The sequence below is a fragment of the Cynocephalus volans genome, chromosome 8 (assembly GCF_027409185.1).
Source record: "Cynocephalus volans isolate mCynVol1 chromosome 8, mCynVol1.pri, whole genome shotgun sequence".
NCBI lineage: Eukaryota > Metazoa > Chordata > Mammalia > Dermoptera > Cynocephalidae > Cynocephalus > Cynocephalus volans.
Genome location: NC_084467.1, coordinates 118006914 through 118030599, shown reverse-complemented (window position 1 = coordinate 118030599; position 23686 = coordinate 118006914). Strand labels below are relative to the sequence as shown.

Genomic DNA, 23686 nt, shown 5'->3' with positions numbered 1-23686 from the left:
CTGGCTGGTTAGCTCAGTTGGTTAGAGTGCAGTGTTGATAACACCAAGGTCAAGGGTTTGGATTCCCATATCAGCCAGCCACCAAAAAAAAAAAAAAAAAAAAAAAGATCCCAGATAGTGATGTTCTAAGTACCAGTTGAATCTAATTTGCAGAATTTTGTCTTACAGTGACTTTTCCCAGTCTGTGCAGGATCATGGAGGTTGACTCATGGGCAAAGGGAATGAGGGTAAAGTACACCAACCCCCACCAGAGTCTGAGGGGTAGGTTCCAACCTGGGCACCCTGCCTCCTCACCCTCCTCCACGCCTGTGACAATAGAGGCAAAGTTGTCATCCAGAAGGATCATATCAGCTGCCTGCTTGGAAACGTCAGAGCCAGCGATGCCCATGGCAATGCCGATGTCAGCCTTCTTCAGTGCAGGAGAGTCGTTCACCCCGTCACCCGTCACTGCCACAATAGCTCCCTGGCGACGTCCAGACAGGGGGAGTGAAATAAATACTGAGTGAAATAACTACTGTGTCAGATTTGGGACCAGTCCTAAAGATCAGTTTGATTTCAGCCTCCCTTGTTTCTTGAGGTGATTATGCTTGGTCTAGGACTCTTGACCTTTCCTTCTCCTGCTCCCCCTAAGATATTTAAACTCTCAGGGAGCCCCAGACTGAAGGCCACCATGGAAGTTCATCTCGCACAGCCCATGTGCCCCTCTGCTTGGTGTGGGGCTGAGTTTTTCCAGGCTCCCCAGGGCTCCTGTGCCTCCTACCAGCCTCTGACACCCCTCTACAATGATGAGCTTCTGCTGGGGGGAGGTCCGAGCAAACACGATCTCTGTGTGGTTCTGGAGGATCTGCTCAAGCTGCTGTGAGTTCATATCCTTTAGTTCTGAGCCATGCACCACAATGGCTTTGACAGTGCTGAGGGAAAAGAATTTCAAAAGGATAGTTCAAGTTCCCTAGAGGTCCTGGTGCCCTTCAATCAAACCTTGTACCTAGCCATACACTGTCCCCAAATTGACACAGTCCATTCCCTTCCCCCTTAGGCCAGCCATGTCTCCCTTTTCTTTGTCCCGCTGCCTCTAAAACCCACTGACATATTCACTTAATTATTTTCTTATTATGTTTTACTTTATAAAATGTAATTCCTGCCTACCTTCTCTACTGCAGGAGACTCCAAGAACGTCAGTGAGTGGGATCTGGGTAGGGCAGGTTGAGGAGAAAGGTAAAATGGCAGACCTGAGGTCTTTGAGGTCTCACCTGGCATCAACCTGGCTGACAGAGATCTTAAGCCGGGCAGCAATGTCGTCTGCTGTCTCAGTGCCTTCTGAGATGATGCCCACACCTTTGGCAATGGCCTTGGCTGTAATGGGATGATCCCCTGTTATCATGATCACCTGGGTTGGGGAGGAGAGGGAAGAGGAGCTGCATCATCTTCAGAGGGTCCCTGGATCCTAAGTCTTTCTCCCCTAAGAACAGATCACTGCCTTCATTCAGCAAGAGTTCCAGTGGCTCATTCCCAAGAACTTGTAGTATAGACCAAAAACTTTGTTACTGTGGCTTCGACCCTTAGGAGTGGGTCAGGACCATGAGGTCATAAAACAGGCAATTTGTGTTCTAGATTTCCAAGGAATAAGTCAGAGATTTGGGTGTGTTACTATATTTCGAATTTCATTTAATTGCTCCAGAAGCTATTCTGCTTTCTTAAGTGCAAATACAGAAAAACCTACATAGAGCAAGTGGTAATAAAGGAACGTTTGGAATAATCCATCTGCCTAGCCCAGTGCATTCAGATCCTCACTGTACCTCTCTTCTCCCAACTGCCTCACCCTGCCTCTCTGTTTCAACTCATTTTTGGATACCTTGTACCTAGTGCTGTTCCATTCCTACCTGAAGATTAGGGCCCCATGCTCTGTGCTTTCAAAGCATTCTGTTCTCTCCACATCTCAGCACTTCTCTGTGTGGTGATTGCTTGCTTGTCTCTCTCCCCCACTGGACTGAGAGCTCTGTGAGAGTGGATTCCTTGTTACGTTTCCTGCCCTAGCATAATGCCTGGTACATAATAAGCCAACAACAAATAGTTATCTAATGAAGGAATGATCGCAACCTGGGAAACACTGCCCTAGGTTCCCAGGTGCCTTCCAAGCACACAATTTTTCAAGCTCTGATGGGAAAGAGAAGGAAACTATCTGAATGTGACTAAATTTACCAACTGCTTTCAGGACAAGAAGTACTGGAGAGGTCAGTCTATTACTTTCAAATCATGGAAATGAGCCTTGAAGAAGTTTTCCCCAAAGATTCAACTATGGGGCTTCATGTGCCCTCAGCATTCCACTCTGGTACCCCTGACTTCCTGAAAAGAGACAGCCAAGTGCTAACTCAGCAGTATGAGCAGACACTCAGTAAAACTGCACTGGGCTGTGACCTACAACCACTGATTTCAAGTATCCTGGCTGAGCTGTGGGGCACTGGATCCTGACAAGTGTGGCTTGTGGGGCACTTGGTAGCTGGTGAGGATCTGGGAGGAAACTGCATAGAAGATTGTCTTCCAGATGCGGTTCAGACTGAGTTCTTAGTGATGCCTTTCAGGTTTACAGTGCCCTGAAAGCTCCCCAGTGGCCCATCAGTAGTGGTCTAGGACCTGCTGAGCAAGGTGTGGATAATCCTCATGCATTCCTAGTACCTAGCTCAGTTTGACCATTCAAATGGGCTATTCTAGAGTAGCTTCCAGCAGTTCCATCTGCATACTGAGAAGTGAAAAATACAAAAGCAATCGCCACAAGAGTGAGTTCCTAGGACACAATTTCACCCAGCACTGAGATGCATACGTACAACAGAAGCGCAGTTCTACAGAGAATGGCTCCCTTTGAGGTACAGGGCACCTAGCAGTTTCTGGAATTCATCAAGTACTAATAGAATTTCATTTCCAACTTCTTGGTGCTGACGACACCTCTGATTTTCCCACACAGTCTTGCAAGCTGCCTTCTGTTTCCCTTCTAGTCTCTTCCCCAGATCAGACCTATCTGAGAGAAACTTTACAGTGCTGGTAACAAAACTGCAGGCTCTCACAACAGCATTCAAAGCCAGGCTGCAGTTCTTAGAAGGGGCCAGGTTCATAGCAAGGGCCAAGTATCTTCACACTGCTGAGATCTTCAGTTAGTGACAAATATAATGGGATACATTTTTAATTTTTAAAATCACATTTATTCCAAAGTCCTGACCACTTGGCTACCTGGGAAATCCCAGTCCCCAGATCATTTCCTTGTAAAAACTTTGCTGCCATGCAATCATTACCCAACTACTTTTATTCAGCAGCCTTGTAACATTCATCAGCTCTGCATCAACACCATTGCAGAGTTGGCCCTGAAAGGGCCTACCCTATGGGAAAAGCTGTGTCCACTGTCTGTAGTCCTCCTGGAAGGATGGCACCACACACACACACACACACACACACACACACACACACACACACACACACACACACACACACACACACACACACACACATATGCGTTCCCTAGAGGGAAGAGGGGATGACTCACAATTCCTCACCAAGTCTGCCAAATTCCTGTCAGTTTAGGGGCCAGAAGAAGATAAGAAATTATAGTGAGACCTGTAAACTTGTGCCCAGAACAAGGACTGGCCAGGAAGCATTGAGCCTCCTTCTTCAGCTCTCAGCTCATGGCCAGCCCTGAGAGTCATCTGCAGACCACTGCGAGCTGACCCTGCCTCAGGCTGTGACAATATCCTCATCTGGGCAGCATGCTGACTAGAATCAATCCTGTGTCTCCTGTAGGGGCCTCCCCACCTGTCAGCACGACTGTGACCCTCTTCTTGCTAAAGGGGTCCATAAACTCCTAGATGAGATAAATTTTAGACTACACCCACATGTTATTCTTCATTCTTATAGCCCTCCTCAAAGCTCAGAAAATTCAAATGAGCCCCTTCTCCTACAATATGATATAGTACTTTATAGAACTGTGAGGACTATCAAGATAACTTGGTTATCCTATGCAGATGTGCTAAAATAATGCTATCTCTGCAAAGGACTGTACCACCTCAAACATTTTGTAGTGTAGTGAAAAGGGAATTCACTCACAATAATTTCCTACTTCCATTCCTCGGTTCCCACTCTAGTGATCAATCATTGAACTCGGCATGGCCCAGGCCAACCCCCAGACAAACTGCCAACAGTCACAGGTTTAATACAAAGCCAGCTCCAACAGAGACCATCCAGTTCCCTTCAGTACTTCCAATCTCCCTCTACTCTACCTGTACTTCCTCAACTCTAGGAGCCAAAATATGCAGATGGTCCAGAATATAAGGTATGAGCAGAGAAGGTGTCAATATCTAGACTGTGGAAATATATATGAGTCTTAGAATTTGATCTGGGAAATGTGAGTACAGAGTGTCTCAGAATTAGTGGAATTCTACTGCTGCCATCCCATGAAGTCCAAGGTCCACCCTGACCAAAGAGGACTTCTTACTTCTGTTTTGCAGCTGAGTTTTGCTCTTGGCCCAATTCACTTTGGTTTCTAGCTTTTACTCCTGAACACGTACCTGTTAGGTAAGCTGCTCACCCTGAGTCAGACCTATTGAGCTTCCCCCCAGCCCGCACCCCCCCAGCTCTTAATATCTCTTTCTCACTATTGCCTGGTGAGCCCTCTTAGCCTCAACATTTTATGGCCCATCCCAGCAGCATATTTACATTGCATCTAGCACTTTGCTTCTCCTGATGTGGTCTGCAGACCAGCAGCAACAGCATCAATTGGGAGCTGGGTAAAAATGCAGAATCTCTGGGTGCCCTAGACCTACTGAATCAGGATCTACATTTCAAAAAAAAAAAAAAAAAATCTCCAAGTGATTCACAAGCACATTAGTTTGAGAAGCACTGTGGTGCACATTGGTTCTCAAATTCTTCTGCTCATTGAAATCTCCAGCAAAGTTTTTAAAAATACAGACACTTGGGTCGGTCCCATTCTGAGAACTGCTGATTTAATTGGTCTGGGGTGTAGCCTAGATATGAGATTTTTAAAGCTCCCCTGGTGATTCTAATGTTCAACGCAAGATAGGATCTAACTAGAGAGGAAACACTATTAGGTTTCTTTTAAGACTAAAAACCATAAGCTTAAGGAAGCAGAAATCAATTCAATCAAACCAAGGTTATTAAGCGCCTACTCTGTGCAAAGCTTTCTACTAGCTGTTCCAACTTGTGACAGGTGGCGGGTTTCTGGGGTGGGCAGGTATTTACCTTAATCCCTGCACTCCGACACTTGCTCATAGCATCAGGCACTGCGGCTCGGGGAGGGTCAATCATGGATATGAGGCCCACAAAACAAAGATTATCCATAGGAAAATTGATTTCATCTGTATTAAAGTGGAATCCCTTGGAATAGCTGCTAGGCAGATTCAAGAAGCAGAACCCTGAAGGGAGACAGAAGGGACCAGGAGTCATTCAGCTTTATGTTTCTATCCAACTGACCCCAACATCCTAGATTTTTACCCTGTGAATAATAACCATTTTGATGTGATTCTTTCAAAGACTTTTCCCACAGCTCCTCACCTAGCACACGTTCCCCCAGCCCTCCCATTTTTAAGTAGGCATTTTGGAAGGCTTCCTTCATTTCATCATCCATTGGGTACTCCTGCCCATTCAGAAGGAAAGTAGAGCAAAACTCCAGGATCCTCTCAGGAGCACCTTTCATCATCAATACATGGGTCTGGGAGCTGTTCTCCTGAAGGTGGATGGACATCTAGGGAGAGGAGAGAAAGCATCCATGAAACAGTAGGAGAGAGCAAGGGTCAGGGGCAAAAAGCAAGGGGGAGGTTTTGAAGGGAAAACAGACAGCAACCTGTTCACACCCCTCCCCCCACCAGCCCCAGTCAAATCTGCCCCCAGGTGGAGCCCAGCCTCTCTTCCTTTCCAGGAAGAAGGCCCTCGTCAGATGTCCCTACTGGACCTTGGACTTCCCAGCCTCCAAAACTATGAGAAATAAATTCTGTTTATTTAAAAATTACCCAGTTGCAGATATTGTGTTATAAGCAACAGAAAATCTACTAATACACCTGTGTTCTAGGGCCAGCATGAATGCTTCATTAGCTTTATGACCTCAGGTCAATCCGCTGAACCTTGCAAAACCCAAGGTGCTTTGATAAAATGTAGAAGGTTCTTCCTTGCCTACTTTATTGGGTTTTTATGAGAGAAAGTGTAAAAAAAAAAACACCTTGAAAACTGTGAAGCACAATCCAAAAATAGTTTAGCCATTCTAGCTCCCTAGACACTCTCTCCTAAAAGCGGGAGAAGTCCCCTTAGAGGAGCTAGATGGTGGGGCTGGGTGTCTGGATCGGTGTGGGTGTGGTGGGGGAGGAGAGGGGCATAGTCACAGGAAGAGAGAAGGAAGATCATTTCAGGTGTTGCATATTCTCTTGATCTCTGATCTATGAAAAGAAACTCTCTGCAGGGTTCCTCTTGTGATTGATAGGAAATACCTGCTATGTCACCTGTCGGGAACAAAAATCAGTGCATTGAAAGGAACCACGAGATCTCAGGGGAGCCTAGAGTGCACTGCCCAAAGCATAAGCAGGATGGGAAAGATGTGGTTAAAACCATTCTGTTAAAAACGGTTCAGTTACGTTCAAAATGCGCTTAAGCAGTTCAGAGGAAAAACCTTAACTTGTTTACACTGAAGAATGTAAGAGGTTAAAAAAGCTTAATGTTCTGAATGATCAGTAAATATTTGTTGAACGAGTGAAAGGCGTGGGAGGTGATAGCAAGACCTACTTAAGCAAGTAGCTTGGTCACAGAAAAATCACATCTTGATAGAAATACGATAAAAAAGATGGAGGGAGAAATCTGGAAATGCCAGAACAGAGAATCTTTCTTTCATTTTGATCTCAGAGAGGGAAAGGGACCAATCTCTGGAAACCATCTGCAAGCTGAGACATCCCTTGCAAAGGCTGGAATCTCTATCCTTAAAGCAAGCTAATTAAGGCAATTAACTTGGAGCGTTCCCGAGCAAGGTCCTGCTGGAGCTGGGTGGCTGGTGGGCTGGCCCATCACACTTGGTGTCCCACAGGGGACAGTTCTGCCATATGAGCTTGATATTCAATAGCTCAGAAGAGGTATTAATGTAGTCATTTTGGGGAAAGTTGCTATTTGTTGATGTACCAACAAATGTGAATATGGTTTTCTTTTGTTTTGAATCACACAGAGTGAGAGGTACCTAATTATTTCCAAAGGCTTTACTTGGGACTTGCCAAGCCACAAAATTCCTGTCTAGATATTGAGGCCACTAAATGTCAGAAAAAAATGGAAATACATTTGTAGTTTGGGCCTAGACGACCTATTTTGTTAACATTGACTAAAAACTAGTTAAGACAGCAAAGTATGGGTCTATTTAAATTTTACCTGCTCAGTGTTCAATATGAAAATATAGGTAATTGGGTTTTTAAAAATCAATATAGATTGTGTTTTCCTATGTTTTTAAGACAGAAAAGTGAAACTGACTGATGGTTGTCTCATTTCTGTTACCCACACGTGAGTGTCTGTCCTTTACACGGAACTGGGGAATCCACTCCCCTGATCAAATCATAATCACCCCATAGAAAAACCATATTTGGTAGTGATCCAGTCATGGCAATGCCACTGTTTCCTGCTTTTTACCATAACCCTCTCTTTAAAGTCTGCCAGGGGCCTGGCTGGTTGGCTCACCTTGTTAGAGCATGGTGCTGGTAACACCAAGGTCAAGGGTTCAGATCTTCATACTGGCCAGACACCAAAATAAATAAATAAATTCTGCCAGGATTTTCACTGTCTTTCCTGTCCCGCTCACGGGCTTTATTGTTAGTGCTGCCACTGTCCCTCACTCAGCATTTTTCCTTCTCTTGTCTACTCTTCCCTGGATAATGGATCAAAATGTTCTAACAACTTCACGGATGCGCTGGAGATCCCTGATCGCCTGATGGCAGCCACTACAACTGAAGGCATGGGGTGAAAGGAAGTATTTGATGCCTGATGAAACAAAGAGTATTGCAAATGCAACCTTATTCTGCAGAGGCAAATCTTGTAGTAGACACGGAGATGCCTCCTAAGAGCTGCACACGCCTCTAACGTGACTCACCACTCAGCCTCTGCGACCTACAGACATTTGGAGAGCATTTTATGACCCGCTTTCTCCACAGGAACTGCGCTTAGGACCAAACTCCTCTTCCTTTATTTCCTGCTTCACCTCTCTCCACCTGTTTGTCACTTTCTCTTGATTTGCACCTTCCTCTTAACTGGGAGGTTGGTTCTACTGGGCTGTGCTACTGCTCAGAGGTGAAGTTGAGGGCAAAGGCAAAGCTGCCGTTTCCCGAACCATGAGCCTGACGCCCCCCTCTTCTCCTGCCTCTGTCGGTTCAGTACCTGGTACTTGTTGGTGGAATTAAAGGGAATCTCTGCCACCTTGGGGTTTTTCTCTCTCATCTCCTTCACAGAGCTGTAAGACTGCTCAATGAACTTGAGGAGGGCTGTCTCAGAAGCATCGCCTGTTGTCGCCCGCTGCCAGGGTGGGGTGTGTATGATAAGCCCAAGGGGCATGCCACCTGGGCATGGGGCTTACCTGTGGCGACAAGGAGAGAGGCAGAAGGGGGAGGGGGTGCCTAGGGGAAATCACTGAGTGCCAGGAAAGATATTTTGGGAGAGGGCAGGTTATACCCTGGATACTGAGGTACCCTCTTCCCCCTTAGGACTGACACCTTAGGGATGGGCAGGGTCTCCTGATTGGCCTTAAAGTCAGCCCGGTTGCAGAGGCCAGCGATCCGGGCCAGGATAAACCAGGTATCAGAGCCCTTGAAAAATGTTTTCCCTAGGGAGAAAGAATGGAAGAATTGTGAGTGGGAGTGGGAATAGGCGAGTTTAAACATGTCCTGTTTCATGCCCCAGTCCTTCACAGAGGCCACATGTCCTTTCCTGCACGCCTCCCTTCTTTCCACTCCGCTTTCCTTATCTCTTCTCTTCGTCTGGACTCACCGTTCTCTCTGAGATCACTCATCCCATCCCCCAAATCCTTCCACTCTTGGTCCACCAATACCACTAGTCACCAGTCTGTTCTTCGCTGGTGTCGGCCTCATACAGGGTCTCATCAAACCACAAGTGGGCGACCGTCATGCGGTTCTGGGTGAGGGTGCCCGTCTTGTCCGAGCAGATGGTGGACGTGGAGCCCAGCGTCTCCACCGCCTCCAGGTTCTTCACCAGGCAGTTCTTCTGCGCCATGCGCTTGGCTGTCAGGGTCAGGCACACCTAAAGCCACCAAGAGGGGAGGGAATAACACAGGAGCTGGATTACTCATACCGCTCTGCATTTTGGAAATTTGATTGCTTTTATTGCTATTTTAATTTTTTGTACTTATTTCTCTTTGAGTCCCACCTACTCTTTAGAAATTCCATCTGTGGCTGTGGTAAAGGAAGTTAGAAAAGTGGTTTGGGTTTTTTGCTTTATGGCAAGAGTTTCAAAAAAGAGCGTATTCCTTTACTAGGGTCTCACAGAGAATGATCCTCTTTGTTCTCCCTGGAATATTCCTCTCCCCCCAGGATCCTTTTATCTTTTCTATTCAGCACTCTCTTTTTCATTCAAGCTCAGGCTACACCTCATTCTCAAGCCCAATCTTTCCAGGGACCACATAGATAGCTAATCTTTTATTGTGATATAATACGCTATGTGTGAAGGGAGGATTGTACCAACAATTTAAAAAAGGATGGGGAGGAGAGAATGAAGACATCAGGAAGGAATAGTGCAGTATTTGAAAAGGATTTGAGAAATCGTTTAAACCAGAAGGTTTTTGTTGATCATAAATTCAACGTAAGTCAGGTGTGCGGCAAAGTTGTTTTGAAAACTAACGAATTCTTAGGCTGTGGTCAAGTCAGTACAAGATTCTAATCATGGGATTTTAATCTATTTACATGGTATACCTAGTCCCAATGTTTTTATGCTAGTCCAAACACACCCCAAGAATTACTCTCATTTATCTTTTAAGAAGAGCATTGATAAGCTAGAGCATACCCCAAACAGGTATTCAGCAAGACAAGGGGTCTGAAGACCATGCCGGAGAAAGAATGGCTAAGGGAAAAGGGATTATTTCACCTCCCACCTGGAGAGTTTGAGGGAGCATAATGGCTATTGTAAAAAACCCAAAGGGCTAAGTAAACTAGGACCAAACGGGGACTCATATTTCTGCTCCACACAATGGAATTTAACTAGAGCAATCCAACAATGAAATGAGCGGAGACAGTAAGGGGTGGGCTTAATCGTCTCCCATGGATTTTATAAAGGATAGTCAGCATTGATTGAAAGGTTGAGCTGATATGGACTTTGAAGTCCTTTCCAGTAAGATTCTATAACCTAAAATAATTTTCCTCTATAAACTGATGAATAAATTGAGGCCTGGAGATGTTAAGTGATTTGGCCTAGTTCATCAGTCAGTCCACCCAGAACTAGAACTCACCCCTGGTGATTTATAATCCAACGCTTTCTCCATTGCAACTTGCTTCTTCTCTTAATGAGGAGAAGGAAAAAGCACCAGAAAATATGGGCTGAGGAAGTCAGTGTAATATTGGGAGATGAATTATTTTTGACTCCTTTACACAGGTCAGGAATACTCTGCACTTGAGGTTCAACAACAAATGAAATACTAGTGATTTCATTTCCCTGGGGTTATTTATCTGCCCTGAGGCCACCCTCCACCCTGTCTACTCACAGTGACAGTGGCCAGCAGCCCCTCAGGCACGTTGGCCACAATGATGCCAATAAGAAAAATGACAGCCTCCAGCCAGCCATAGCCCAAGATAAGTGAGATCACACAAAAAGTGACACCCAGAAAGATGGCCACTGCTGTGATCAGGTGGATGAAGTGTTCAAGCTCAGTGGCGATGGGGGTCTTGCGAACTGCCAGGCCTGATGTCAGTGAGGCAATTCGCCCCATCACTGTGGAGTCTCCTGTAGCAATCACAATGCCCTGGGCTGTTCCTGTTGATAAAGGGAAAGGGCGATGTGATATTGTGACATAAGAAGAAAAATACCCATTGGTCTCTGCCCCCAGTTCCTGACAAAAGCTCCTAAGATAGAAAAATCTCTGAAGAGGTTCACAGTTCTCTAGAGATACCCAGTTCTCACTGCCTGATTGTCTTCATTGTCAAGAATGTCTCCATTACACTTAATCCAAATATCTTCTATTTCTTGTTTTGCCCTCAGCAGCTGAATTGTTTCTAGATCCCCAGGAATAGTGGTTACCTTTCTGGTAGAGTCTTATGTTCCAGCATCCTGTATGCTCTAACCCAGTGATTCTCAACTGGGGCCAATTTACCCCCCAGGGGACATTTGGCAATGTATGGAGGCATTTTTGGTTGTCACAACTGGGGTGGGAGGGGACTGCTACTGGCATCTAGTGGGTAGAGGTCAGGAAGGCTGCTAAACCTCCTGCAATGGACAGGACAGCCCTTCCCTCCCCCCACCGTAAAGAATTATCCAGCCTCAGATATCAGTAAGTAGAGAAACCCTGCTCTAACCTGAGCCCCTCCCTGCTCTGCTGGCTAGAGCCAGTCTGACCTCTGCTGGGTAGCACAGGCCATAACAGCTGGGCTTCTGTGCTTATCAAGGTCTTCCTCTTCTCTCCACCAGCACCGCCCCCGATCAGAAGGGTAACTGGGACATCATGGTTGGCTTTGCACACACGATGCAGGCCACTCACCTACATGGCTTGAAATGAGGGGCACGATAAGGTTCTTTGCTGAAAACAATTATTCCTGCTTTACCATAATGACTGAAATTCCTACCACTAGAGTCAGAGTCAGAATCACTCAGAAAAGCAACATACTGTAGAAATAGCACTTATTTTAGAAACAGAAAGACTCAGGGCTGGGTGTTCAACTTTCCAGCTTGCTAGCTCTTTCCTCTGGTGCAGGTTACTTGAGCTCTCTGAGACTTGGGCTTCCTCATCTTTAAAATGGTATAAAAGCACCTAAAAAATGTTTTTAAAAGAGCATAGAAGAGGACTGGGCACATAGTAGGAGCTCAAATTTTAGTTTCTTTCTTCTCTTCATTTAGATGAGTTTGGGGTCTCCAAAAGACATATACAATCATACATGTGACTTAGGAGGGGTAACTTTAATTTAATAGCTCCCACAAATATCATAGCACAGAGCAGCTGGTGGTCTCTCTTTCTAAGGTCATGTTCAGCTATGAATCTGAGAGCAGGGTCCTACTATAGCAGACAGTTCAATGTATATGTGGAGGAGGAATTCTGGAAAGGCTCACAGTATGAGGCACTCTACAGAGGAGCTTCAGCTGGTTGCCAGAGGCTGTTCCATTGGGCCTCATGGAAAGCAGATACTGAAATAATTGAGAGGTGATGAAAGGGCTTCATATTTTTGGTGGGGTTGGGGGAGTGAGTAATGTATAGTTACTCTGTATCTATTCTGTGCCATGGTTTAATCTAGTTTTTCATTTTTATTCTTCCTGCTATGGCTTTCTCATGCTTGGAGAGACAGGATTTAATAACTCATCCCAGTATGTCTAGAAACAGGGCGGGTTGATGTCACCTTGGGGAAGATTGATAAGGCCAAGCATCCCGTATCCCAGGCCAGACTGGCCCCTTCATACACCTTCTGTATATTGCCAGAAAGCTAGTTTAGGCTCCCTTGAAGATGCCTGAGAAACTAAGAGAGACCTTTGTACTACAGCCCTGTCTAGATCTACAGTGGTGAGAGTTGGGAGTCAAGGATATAGGTTAAAGTTGTGCTACTAGTTTGCAAATTGGTCTAGGTATAAGGTTAAAGGGCAAATTGGTCTACAGTAAATGCTACTAGTTTGCAAATTGTACAGAAATAACTCAATTTAACAGTCAAGAGCTCCTTCCAACTAGCTCCACCCTCTTGGCCACATCTTGGTTTCTGCGAGTTTCCTATTAAACCCTTCTCCACCGAGGCAGACCCTCGTTTCCCAGATGAATACCACCACCCACATCCCCTATCTCTTTATCTGAAGTATATACTTAGCTGACAAAAAACCTATTGTAGAAGGACAAATCTGAGCAAATTTCTTCCTAAAGTTTAATAATAGAAGTCTGGTGTTTTCGGACAATGCTTTCTAACTTACATCTTTCTGTACAATCAATTTTTTAAAACTTTATTTTAATATGTATATTTTATTTTCTAGGTAGACTCTTCCTCAGTGTCCATTCAGTCTTAGTGTTACTCATCATCTTTAAGGTATTTTCAAATTGCATAGTTTGATTGCCAGAGAGGTCATTAGCAATCTTCCAGGCAGAGCAGGGTCTGTGGCAAGAACCCGGGCCTTGAAGACGGGCCAACCTTGCAATGCCTTTCCATTGAGTTGTGCTCTTGGACATGCACTTAATTTCTTTGAACCTTAGTCTTTCTTGTGCAAATAGGGTTAACATCTGCTGTATATCGTGCTGTGAGAATCAGAGATAAGATCGATAGCACTTGACACGTACTAGGCATTCAATAAAAAAAAATAGCTATTTTTAGATACTGAAACATCTATTATTAAGCATGAATAATGATTTTCAAGTATGTTTCATGGAGTCTTCAGCCCCCTTTAGGGGAAAGGGCAAAGGAGAGGTTGACATAATGATACTGAGTCCCATGTTGTCATTGGCTGACACTGCTTTCCAGTTCAAGGGTGTCTTAGATTCCAGGAGTAAAGCCAAAGTCTGAATGGCACCTCTGATAACTCAAATTCCCAATGCCAATATCCTCTCTTGGAGAAGGGAATAGTTAAGAGAAATTAGGGCTAAGCTTAAGAAAAAAATGACCCAGCAGGGCTGAGTAATTTTCCTCCCTTCTGTGCTGTTTTCAGCTCATAAAGCATAGTCCACTCTCTAGCTAGAATAAGAGCTGTTATAGGGCACTTGCAATGTGTTAGGTGTTATCCTAAACATTTTATACATATTATCTCATTTAATCCACACAGAAATCCATGAGGTAATGACTTTTAGTATCATCATTGTGCAGATGTGGAAATGGTGGCTTTGACCTTTCACCAGAGGTCTTTCAGCTCATGAGTGTGGGAAAACCAAGACTGTGTACCAACTCTTACCTACTCCACTACCTTTAGAAGAGAGACAGTTTGTGAAATCTTTTTGTTTCAATCTCTGCTTTTGAATCTATGCTGCTTACAATGCAATATTCACCTTCCACACAGTTGGTGGAGAAGAAGCAGATGTTTCGGGTCTCCAGAGGGTTCTCATGGGTGAAATCAGGCGAACGAGATTGGGGTTCTGACTCCCCGGTTAAGGATGAATTATCCACCTGGGATGGAGAGAGGAGGGGTCACAAGGTGAGCATGAGGAAAAAGGCAGATTTATTTGTAAAAACAGCATATTTTTATCTCTCACCACCAACATCATCACTGACATACAGAGAGAAACAAATTTACACACCAGCACCTTATTGTCTCTATGCTCAAATTTGCACTTGTAACTTTTCAAGGTTCTGAATAATAAGATCATACTTTATCTAACTGACCCCAGGTCCCTATGGTGGCTTAATACCATGCTTGGCCCCTCCCATAGCTTTCCACATCCCCTCACCTTACATCCTTGTACAGAGATAAGCCGGAGGTCAGCGGGGATTCGGTCTCCACCCTTCACTTCTACCAGGTCTCCCAACACCACATCTTGTGCATTAATCTGCATCTTCTCACCTCCTCGAATTACCAGAGCTTGCTATGGGAAGATAGCGCAGGGTCATTTCTAATACTTTCTGCTTCCCCATCCCATCCCTAGCCTACAACCTCTTGTTCCTGGTCTCCTTCCTTCTGACTCGCCTTTCTTACTATGTCACCCACCACATCATTCTTGAAGAAATCTTTAGTAGATTGCAAGTTCCTACAGCCACGGTCTGCAGGGCCCTTTGCAATGTGACTTGATGGGGTCTATCTCTCTATCCCTAAACCTAGGCTTGGCCCTGTGGCTTGCTTTGGCCTATAGGACATTAAAAAATGTGATGCATGCAAGGGCTTAAATAGTGCTTTCATGTTGGGCTTGCCCTGTTGTTGCTAGGAATCCCTCGGCTGCCACCATACCAATGAGCATGAGTTAGCCTCCCTCATGAAGAAGAGAGATCATGAGAAGAAAGGCCCCCGCTGTCCCAGTCATCTCAGCTGAGGCCCCAGATGGGTGAATGAGGTCATCTTAGACCATCCAGCACCAGCTGAGGTCAGCCCAGACCAAAACAGCCCAGCCACAGAATGTGGGAAGTAATATGTTTGTGGTTTTAAGCCATTAAGTTTTGGGGTGGTTCTTTAGGCAGCAAAAGCTAACAGATAATCTCCAAGATACTAGTTCAAAACTACCAAAACACTTTCTTCCCAAACTCTTATCCAAGGAAGAAATTAAGTTATATTGATACCAAAGGGAGAAGAAAATCCTGGGCTATTAGAATATGACCATACTGTTGGGAAATTTTCAAGCCTATTTCTTTCCAAATGTCCAGCCCTGTGCCTACGGATCCTTATCTACTGTCATATTATTTCCAGGTACCTTAAAAAAAAAAAAAAAACTTTTTACTTGAAAATAATTTTGAACTTTCAGGAAAGTTGCAAGAATCAAAATACCACCAAGAACACCTATATGATCTTTACCCAGATTCACCTACTAACATTTTATCCCTTTGAATCCCTGTACTGGGCAGCCATCAGAAAAAAAAAGAAAAAAAAGTTTACCCCATTTGTCATTTGGTCCCGTCTCTACGCATGCATGTGTGTGCATGCGTGCGTGTACTTTTTTCCTTGAACTATTTGAGGGTAAGTTGCATACATTATGATCTTTTATTCTGAATGCTTCAGTATGCATTTTCCACAAATTAGGATATTCTCTTATATAACCACAATACAGTTACCAATTTCGGTAAGATTCAGACTGACACAATAGTTTAATCGACTGTCTGCATTCCACTTTTGTCAACTGACCCAATATAACCTTTACAGTGTTAGTTTCTCCTCTAGCACAAGATCAGATCTAGACCAGGTACTGGATTTAGTTGTCATGTCTCTTTAGGCTCCTTTAATCTGGAACATTTCCAGAGCTGTTTTTTTGTCTTTAATGTTATTGACATTCAAAGAATCCAGCCTCCCCACTAACGACTGACTTTTTTTTTTTTTTTTTTTTTTTAAAAGATGACCGGTAAGGGGATCTTAACACTTGACTTGGTGTCAGCACCACGCTCAGCCAATGAGCGAACCGGCCATCCGTATATGGGATCCGAACCCGGGGCCTTGGTGTTATCAGCACCGCACTCTCCCGAGTGAGCCACGGGCCGGCCCTTTTTTTTTTTTTTTTTTTTTAATAGAATGTTCTCATTTGGGGGTTGTATGGTGTTTCACTCATTAGATTCAGATTATGCCTTCTAGACCAGACTACTTCATAGGTGATGTTGTGTCTTTCTCAGGTTTCACAGCTTTTCCAGGTATTTTTAAGGCCTGACAGAGTAACCTGAGCCCCTCACCAGCTTTACTCAGCTTCCTTGACATAGGATATAATTCACCAGGGGACTCAATAATTGTGTATTTGGCCACATTCTATACCTCCTCTCAATAGATCTTCCCACACCAATCCTACCTGAGGCACCATCTTCTTGAAAGAGTCCATGATCTTGGAGCTCTTGGCCTCCTGATAATAGGAGAAGCAGCCGGTGATGATGACCACAATGGCCAGCACAATGCCCAGGTACAGCTGGGGGTGGTGGGGGGGAAGAAAGGTTCATCAGTAGGTCCTTTTCTTCCTCTTCATCCTCAGAAAATCAGCTTGCAAGGGTAACAGCCATTTCTCCAGGTGGAAGAAACCATAGGACTGAATCGGAGGGCAAAGAGGCTAAGAAAAATGTGAGACAGGGCCAGCGTGCTTGGCTTCCTGGTGAAGGAACCCTGAGCTATGGTGAGTAGTCAGCAACGTCCTTGGCCAGAGAAAGCCTGTTATCTTCCTCTCGTGGAAGGCTATTCATGGGGTGGGGTGGATAGTGAGGCAGGTGGAGGGGGAGGAGATGAAGAGGTCAAAATTGCATGGAAGAGAAAGGGACTACAAAGTGCTTTGATGATCAGTTGAGAAGATCATCAAAGGAGAGCAAGTTTCTAGGGGAAATCATGCATCTCAGGGAGCTGAACCATTAGCTTTCTAAATAAAAGTCCAGGGACCAAGGGCTCCCTTAGAAAGTGCTGGGAGTATTAGAGATTTGGGCCAGAGGACTTTGAGAGTGTTAGGCTGCTGAGCAGAAGAGTATCAGGGGCTGAAGAGAGACCCGGCTGGCCAGGATTAGTTGAACAGACTCACATTATCTTTGGTAGGCTCCTTCTTGGAATGCATCTGGATGCCATAGGCCACGAAGCAGAGAATGGCGCCAGTCCACAGTAGGAGGGAGAAGCCACTAAACATTTGTTTACAGAATTTGATCCATTCTGGAGTGCTGGGGGGTGGGGTAAGTGTGTTGGGTCCATCTCGAAGCAGGATTTCCTTTGCCCTTTTGAGGCTATGGCCCTGTGTGGGAAAGAAATAGGGATTGACAGAGAGCTGGGAAGAGAGAAGTAGCTGTAGCAAAGGAGAACCTGCCATTTATAGCCCTAGATGGGTCTAGAGACCAAAGATGCTCGCTGAAGTTCAGTCTGGAAGTTCTTCCTAGATAAGGTGAAACTTAAACTTTTGCATTATAGAAGGGATGTCATTTAATTTGTTTACATAGGAGGGTTTTATTGTTGTTGCTGTTGATATGGATTGATTCACAAACCTTTTTGAACTTGAACTCTATCTTGGGGCCTGATGCTGTTGAGAAGTACTGAAGATACCAACATGAATAAGAAGGGTTTTTGCTCATAAGGAGCTCAAGTGGAGAGATAAATATATACAGATAATTATAACGTGCAAGGCCAATGTAATAATGAGAAATAATACATTCTGCTTATAATATATTGATCCCCATATTTTGACTCTCCAACTTAGAAACAGGAAAAAAACACCAACTAAAGATATGAATGCATAGATTCTCATTCTAGTTTGTGCACAAACTTATGTACTTTTTCCTCTAAATGAAAACAATAGTAGAACCTACCGGTCCTGGTCAACTGTGCCCCAACCTCCCCCTGAAAAACCCAATGAGTCCCAAGACCCTTTCAGAGGGTACTCAGGGTCAAACAATTGTCACAATAGTACTAAATCATTGTTTGCATTTTTTACTCTCATTCCCTCAAGAGTATATGGTGGAATTTTCCCAATGCTACAAGACACATGATATTGCAACAGATTTAGTACAGAAAAGATATGAGAGCCCAGCTGTCTTCTGTTAAAAAGCTAGACATTAAAGAGGTCTGCAAAAATATAAGATGTCACTAATTTTTTTGTTTTGGAAAATATAGTTTGTCAAAAAATATTATTTATACTGACATATAATGGGTTTACTCTTGTTATTTTAAAATGAATTGGGAAATACTTTTTATATTTCTCAATTTTAATTTCTAATGTGATAAATATAGATAATGTAACCTACATACACCAAAACCCTTTGGGGTCCTTGATAAGTTATAACAGTGTAAAGGGGTCCTGAGGACGAGCTATGTGGGTAGCACCGCCCTAAACACTCTTACTCTCCTATCTAGTCCTGAATTCTCTTTGGGGTAGTTACATTATCATCTTGTTTCAAGTGGGGTCCCGTGGAACTTGGCTGGGTGGAGGGTACGAGGTCAGAACACTGGACTTGAAGTTGCGGGGCTGGATGTCTAGCTCTACTTTTGTCCTGACGGCCTTGAAGTCAGAGTGGGAGACCTTCTGCCTCCCTCAGGGAGTGCCTCACTCACATTTGTCAGATCCACAGAATACTTGGTGCTCAGCTCTTCCAAGGTTAATTTGTGCTCATCCTGAGGGGACAGTAGTCATTGAGAGAGAGGTGGTGACCCCAGGGGAGGGGAAGAGAAACAGGGGCTAATTCTCAAGGTAAGATGGTAGAGGCAGTTGGGGGAAGGCTAAGGAGTGTTTTCGGAGGGCGATTTGTCAGCCCTGGTTTGGGATGTCCTCACCATGACCACTTCCTTTTTCAGTTCCTCCATATCTTTCCTCTTTTGTTTCCTCTTCGCCCTTTCCTTACTAATTCTAGCCCTTCCGTGAGGTCTAGGGTTTGGATTCTGCTCATGAGGAGTCATTGGAGTCACCATCCCTCTTTTCCTCCCAAGCACCATTGTGACCCCGGGATGTAGCTGACCCAGCTCAATTGGTAGGAAGAAAATGAAGAGGGGGAGGGGGAGGGGGAGGGGAGGGGGAGGGTGGGGAGGGGAGGGGAGGGGGAGAGGACTGAGCAGTCAGGGACCAGGAGAAGCCGGAGGTGAGGAAGGCAGAGAGTGGAGATGGCGCTGAGGAAGTCAAGAGCACTGGGTGGCTGAGTGATGAAGACACCACCGGGTGCTCGGCAGGTGGGAAGTGCAGTGGGAGTGAGGCCAGAGTGGGCGTCAGGGCGTGGGGAGCCCCCAGCCCCAGGCCCTGTGGGTGCCTCGGCAACAACGCAGGTGTGGCATCACAAAGACCTCCTGAATATTCTAACCAAGAATCTGGAGGTCGGTCTTTGGGTTTGAGAATGACTGGAGCAGGTTCTGCTCCAGAGAGAATTTCAGTCTGAGGACAAAATTAGAACAAAGCCCTTGTGGGGTTCTGAAGACTTCTGAAGCTTAGAGGGACCCCAGACAGCTGAACCGAAAAGTAAAGCAGGGGCTCTGTCTGTGAGTGTACATTTTAGTGAGGGACACTTTTCCACCACCTTTGAATTTGATCTTTAAATTTTAGGAGATTGACTAGCAGAATAGATCTTGGGCTTTGGAATCAGTCCTGAGTTTGAATCCTGGCTCCTCCGCTGTGTGGCTTTGGGCAAGTTACCCAATCTCTCTGTGCCTCTCTTACCTGTAAAAGTGTATATCATCTACCTTGTAAGGTAGCAAGAGTAAGGATTAAAGTGAGGTGCTCCACAGAAAACATAATGTCTGATATATGAGGGTACTTCAAAAAGTTTGTGGAAAGATTCATATTATCTTTTAATTCTACTTTTCTACAAACCTTACGAAGAACCTTTGTATATAGTATGTGCTCAATAAATAGCCTGATTTCATTATTAGTAGTTTTATTTGCAGATTAATGTGCAGCTCTTCTCAGTGAGAGTAGAAATAGGCTTTTCCTTATGATAACATTGTATTTCTTTATGATAAAATAATGTATTTGTCTTTTCCATTCACCATCTCTGACATCTTAGTAAGTGCTTTGACTGTATCAACTTTATACGTGTTTTACATGTCAATTATATTCCACCTCCTTCCACAAAGGATTTGAAGCAGCTACTATTTCTATCAATCATTTCTATATTTTTTCAGTTATGCATGCTACATACATTTTCTCTCTCTACTGTTTGGCATTTATTTAGTTGCATCTTGGTTGGGCATGCTTTTTAAGATATGACTATATCTGAAAACATCCATCTTGGTACCGATGCAATCCTTCTTCGATATTTAAAAATAGAAATGTTCCCTTCCCAGCTAGGATAAATGACAGTCGATTTCTTTAATAGACTGGATTTTTCTTTTCTACTAAAAATGCATGAGATCAAAACTGAGAGTTCCAGTTTCCTTCCCTCCAAACTTAGACTCCCTACTGCTGAAGTTACTGCCCTTAACAATGTGCTCCACGTCCTTCCAGTCTTTTTTCTGTGTTTATACAAATAAATATCTAAAAGGAGATATATTTTAATTTTCATACAATCATTCAACTCTCCTTTCATTTATCAACCTATCATGTACATAAAGCCTTTCAGCCACTAATAAAATTAATCAGTGGCTGCAAGGCATTCCATTTTCTGTATTGATCATGGGCTATTCAATCATTCCTGCTGCTGATGGATTTATAGGATATTTTCTATTTAGTTTTTTAACCATTAGAAGCATTGCTACAGTGACGTCCTTCCACGTAGGTATTTTGAGGCCCTTGAAGTTCTATTTCAGTAGAATTGATTCCTGTTGCTGAATTGTAGGGTACACTCATTTAAACTCTTAAAAGATTCTGCTAATTGCTTTCAAAGGGCTTTACCTATCTACATCCCAGCAACAAGATGCAAAAATGGTCACTCTCTACACCTTGGATTACACAAGATGACTTTGATCTTTTACATTTTTATCATTATAATTGGTGAAATTTGCTATCTTATTGTTTTAGTTGCATTTCTTTATTGTCTATGTGAGCATTTTTTCTTGTTTACCTTCTTTCTATATTTCATTTTTCTTTTTGAGAATTGTCATCCTTTTTTAAAAAAAAATTGAGGGGCCGGCCCGTGGCTCACTCGGGAGAGTGCGGTGCTAATAACACCAAGGCCCCGGGTTCGGATCCCATATACGGATGGCCGGTTCGCTCACTGGGTGAGCGTGGTGCTGACAACACCAAGTCAAGGGTTAAGATCCCCTTACCGGTCATCTTTAAAAAAAAAAAAAAAATAAAATAAAATAAAATAAAATAAAAAATAAAAAAAATTGAATTGTCAATTCTATCATTTGCCCAGTTTTCCACTGTTTTATTTTTCTTGTTGATTTGTAGGAACTCCTTGTCATATACATTACAAATATTTCCTCCCAATCTTTGTGTTTAATGTAAATCATAAAATCCTTAAGAGCAAGGTTAGAATTAAGTTAAAATTAAAGTTAACTCAGTTGGATAGAGCATGGTCTTCTAACACCAAGGGTCCCCACACTGGCCAGTCCCCACACTCCGATAAATAAATAAAATAAAGTTAAAATTGCTAAGTCCATCTATATGTTCATATTTCCTATTCTGCAGATATAAAGGAAATGCCATGAAAAGTATTTCTACCTAGGTCAGAAGTTGGCCTTAACTTCCAACATTACATCCAACAGTAAGATTCTCTCCTCTTTTGCTAAGATCTTCTAGAAGGTCGCTGAATGTCCTGGTATCTTTTTTCTTAACCCTCTACTACATCTTTAAGATCATTCGTTCTCTCTTTCTCTGGTTCTAATCACATGGGCCCTATGGCTCAAATGCTCATTGTCCAAGTAATGGAAGCCTCCTGTTCACTAAGCCATTGGGCCGATCAGGCTCCCTCCATGCCCACAGGTTTTCTGATCCTGCAGTTGCAGATAAGTATGGCATGGTAGTTACCGGGCTTGCCCTGGAGCCAGACTGGCCTAAGTTTGAGTCCTGCATCTGATGCTTACTACATTTGAAACTTTGAACACATCATTTAACCTTTCTGAGTCTTGGCTATTTCATCTGTAAATTGAGATAATAATAGTCTCCATTTTACTGGACTGTTGTGAAGATTTTTTTCAGTTATCCAACAAATATTAATTGCCTAATGTGTGTCAGACATTGTTTTAGGTGCTCAGGATAAATTAACCAAAGAAATAGAATCCCTGTCTTCACAGAATTTATTCTGGAAGAGTTAGACAGACAAAAGTATAAATAAATAATACATGCATTTGAATTATATATATATATATATATTATATATTACATCTATCTATCTATCTACCTATCTAGTGAGTTCTCTCTCTCTCTAAACTTGAGGCGGTATTTATGAATAAAAACAAAGAGAATAGATCCCCATACCAGCCAGCCACCAAATAAATAAATTTTTAAAAAAAGGGGGGAAGAATAAGTACTCTTAAGGAAAAAAATAACAAAGAGAGTAAAGAAAGAGGTTCCAGGAGTGTTTTTATTGGAAGTGGTCTGTGAGGGCTTTTCTGAAGAGGTGGTGTTTAAGGAGTGATCGAATGATGTGTGCACTCCAGGCGTGTCAATAACTGAGGAAAGGTGTTCCCGGCAGAAGGGCCATCAAGGAAAAGGGCCCCAAGGTGGCATTAGAGGAGACTTTGCAGATAAAATTTTGACACGGTCATGGCACAAAGTGAGTTGAAGTTGATGCTTCTACAACCACAACTGCTGTAACTGTCATCACCGCCACTTTCAGAGTTATATAAAGAGGCCACAATGTGGCTTGGGTGAGAACTGACTTCCGGCTGTTATTCCGAGATTCTGGCGTAGGTTGTAGGAGCCGGTGTCCTCCTCTCTTCCACGGAGAAGCCCTGGAGGAATCTGCACTGCCCACCCCACTCTCCGTCTCCACTGGTCACCACACCCTGCCTGTGCAGGTTTCTGACGTCTACTACTCAGGTGAATTTCAAGGACTACATCCACTTTACCTCATTCCATAAAGACAGCGCCCAGAACGGGGCTCTGCACACAGTTTAGACTGTTCACTAGTGTTGATTGTCGGGGCCCCCCAGCCCATCGTCTCCTTTCCCCACCCCATCAGATTGAGAGTGGTCTGATTTGGGTCTGGGACAGAAAAAGCAGAAGTGGTCCTGAGGATTTGGGCCCTCACAGACTCAGGCCCTTTCCTGTCCTGGACAAGCCTTTGTGGCTCTCAGGATGGCATCAGCCATGAGGAAGGAGGACCCACTATATTTTCTTCTAGGTTATTTTGCAACCCAACTTCTACCTCTCCAGCTTTCTCCACCGACATCATCTGCGTCTGGGACATTTCCCTTCTGTCCCTGACACTTGCCCTCTCCTTATTGCTTCTACACGCCACATCCTGCTGCAGTACACAGTTGAGTATCCATCTGGGAGGGAGGCAAGTATGAAGTATAGAAATCTGAATTATGGAGGAGA

General features: G+C 43.9%; 1 protein-coding gene across 1 annotated transcript in view; it reads right to left on the bottom strand.

Moving 5' to 3' along the window:
• LOC134383662 (sodium/potassium-transporting ATPase subunit alpha-4) overlaps positions 1–19206 on the bottom strand; it is a 28324-nt gene extending 9118 nt beyond the window's left edge. The window contains exons 1-15 of the mRNA XM_063104950.1: positions 19048–19206; positions 18829–18888; positions 17315–17518; positions 16607–16720; positions 14579–14713; positions 14180–14297; positions 10724–10992; positions 9072–9270; positions 8727–8836; positions 8395–8529; positions 5554–5743; positions 5242–5414; positions 1251–1387; positions 761–911; positions 295–463 (exon numbers count right to left, since the gene is read on the bottom strand). Coding sequence (XP_062961020.1) covers positions 295–463; positions 761–911; positions 1251–1387; positions 5242–5414; positions 5554–5743; positions 8395–8529; positions 8727–8836; positions 9072–9270; positions 10724–10992; positions 14180–14297; positions 14579–14713; positions 16607–16720; positions 17315–17518; positions 18829–18888; positions 19048–19206 — 2323 coding nt within the window. The remainder of the gene's footprint in view (positions 1–294; positions 464–760; positions 912–1250; positions 1388–5241; positions 5415–5553; positions 5744–8394; positions 8530–8726; positions 8837–9071; positions 9271–10723; positions 10993–14179; positions 14298–14578; positions 14714–16606; positions 16721–17314; positions 17519–18828; positions 18889–19047) is intronic.
• Positions 19207–23686: the final 4480 nt, after the last annotated feature.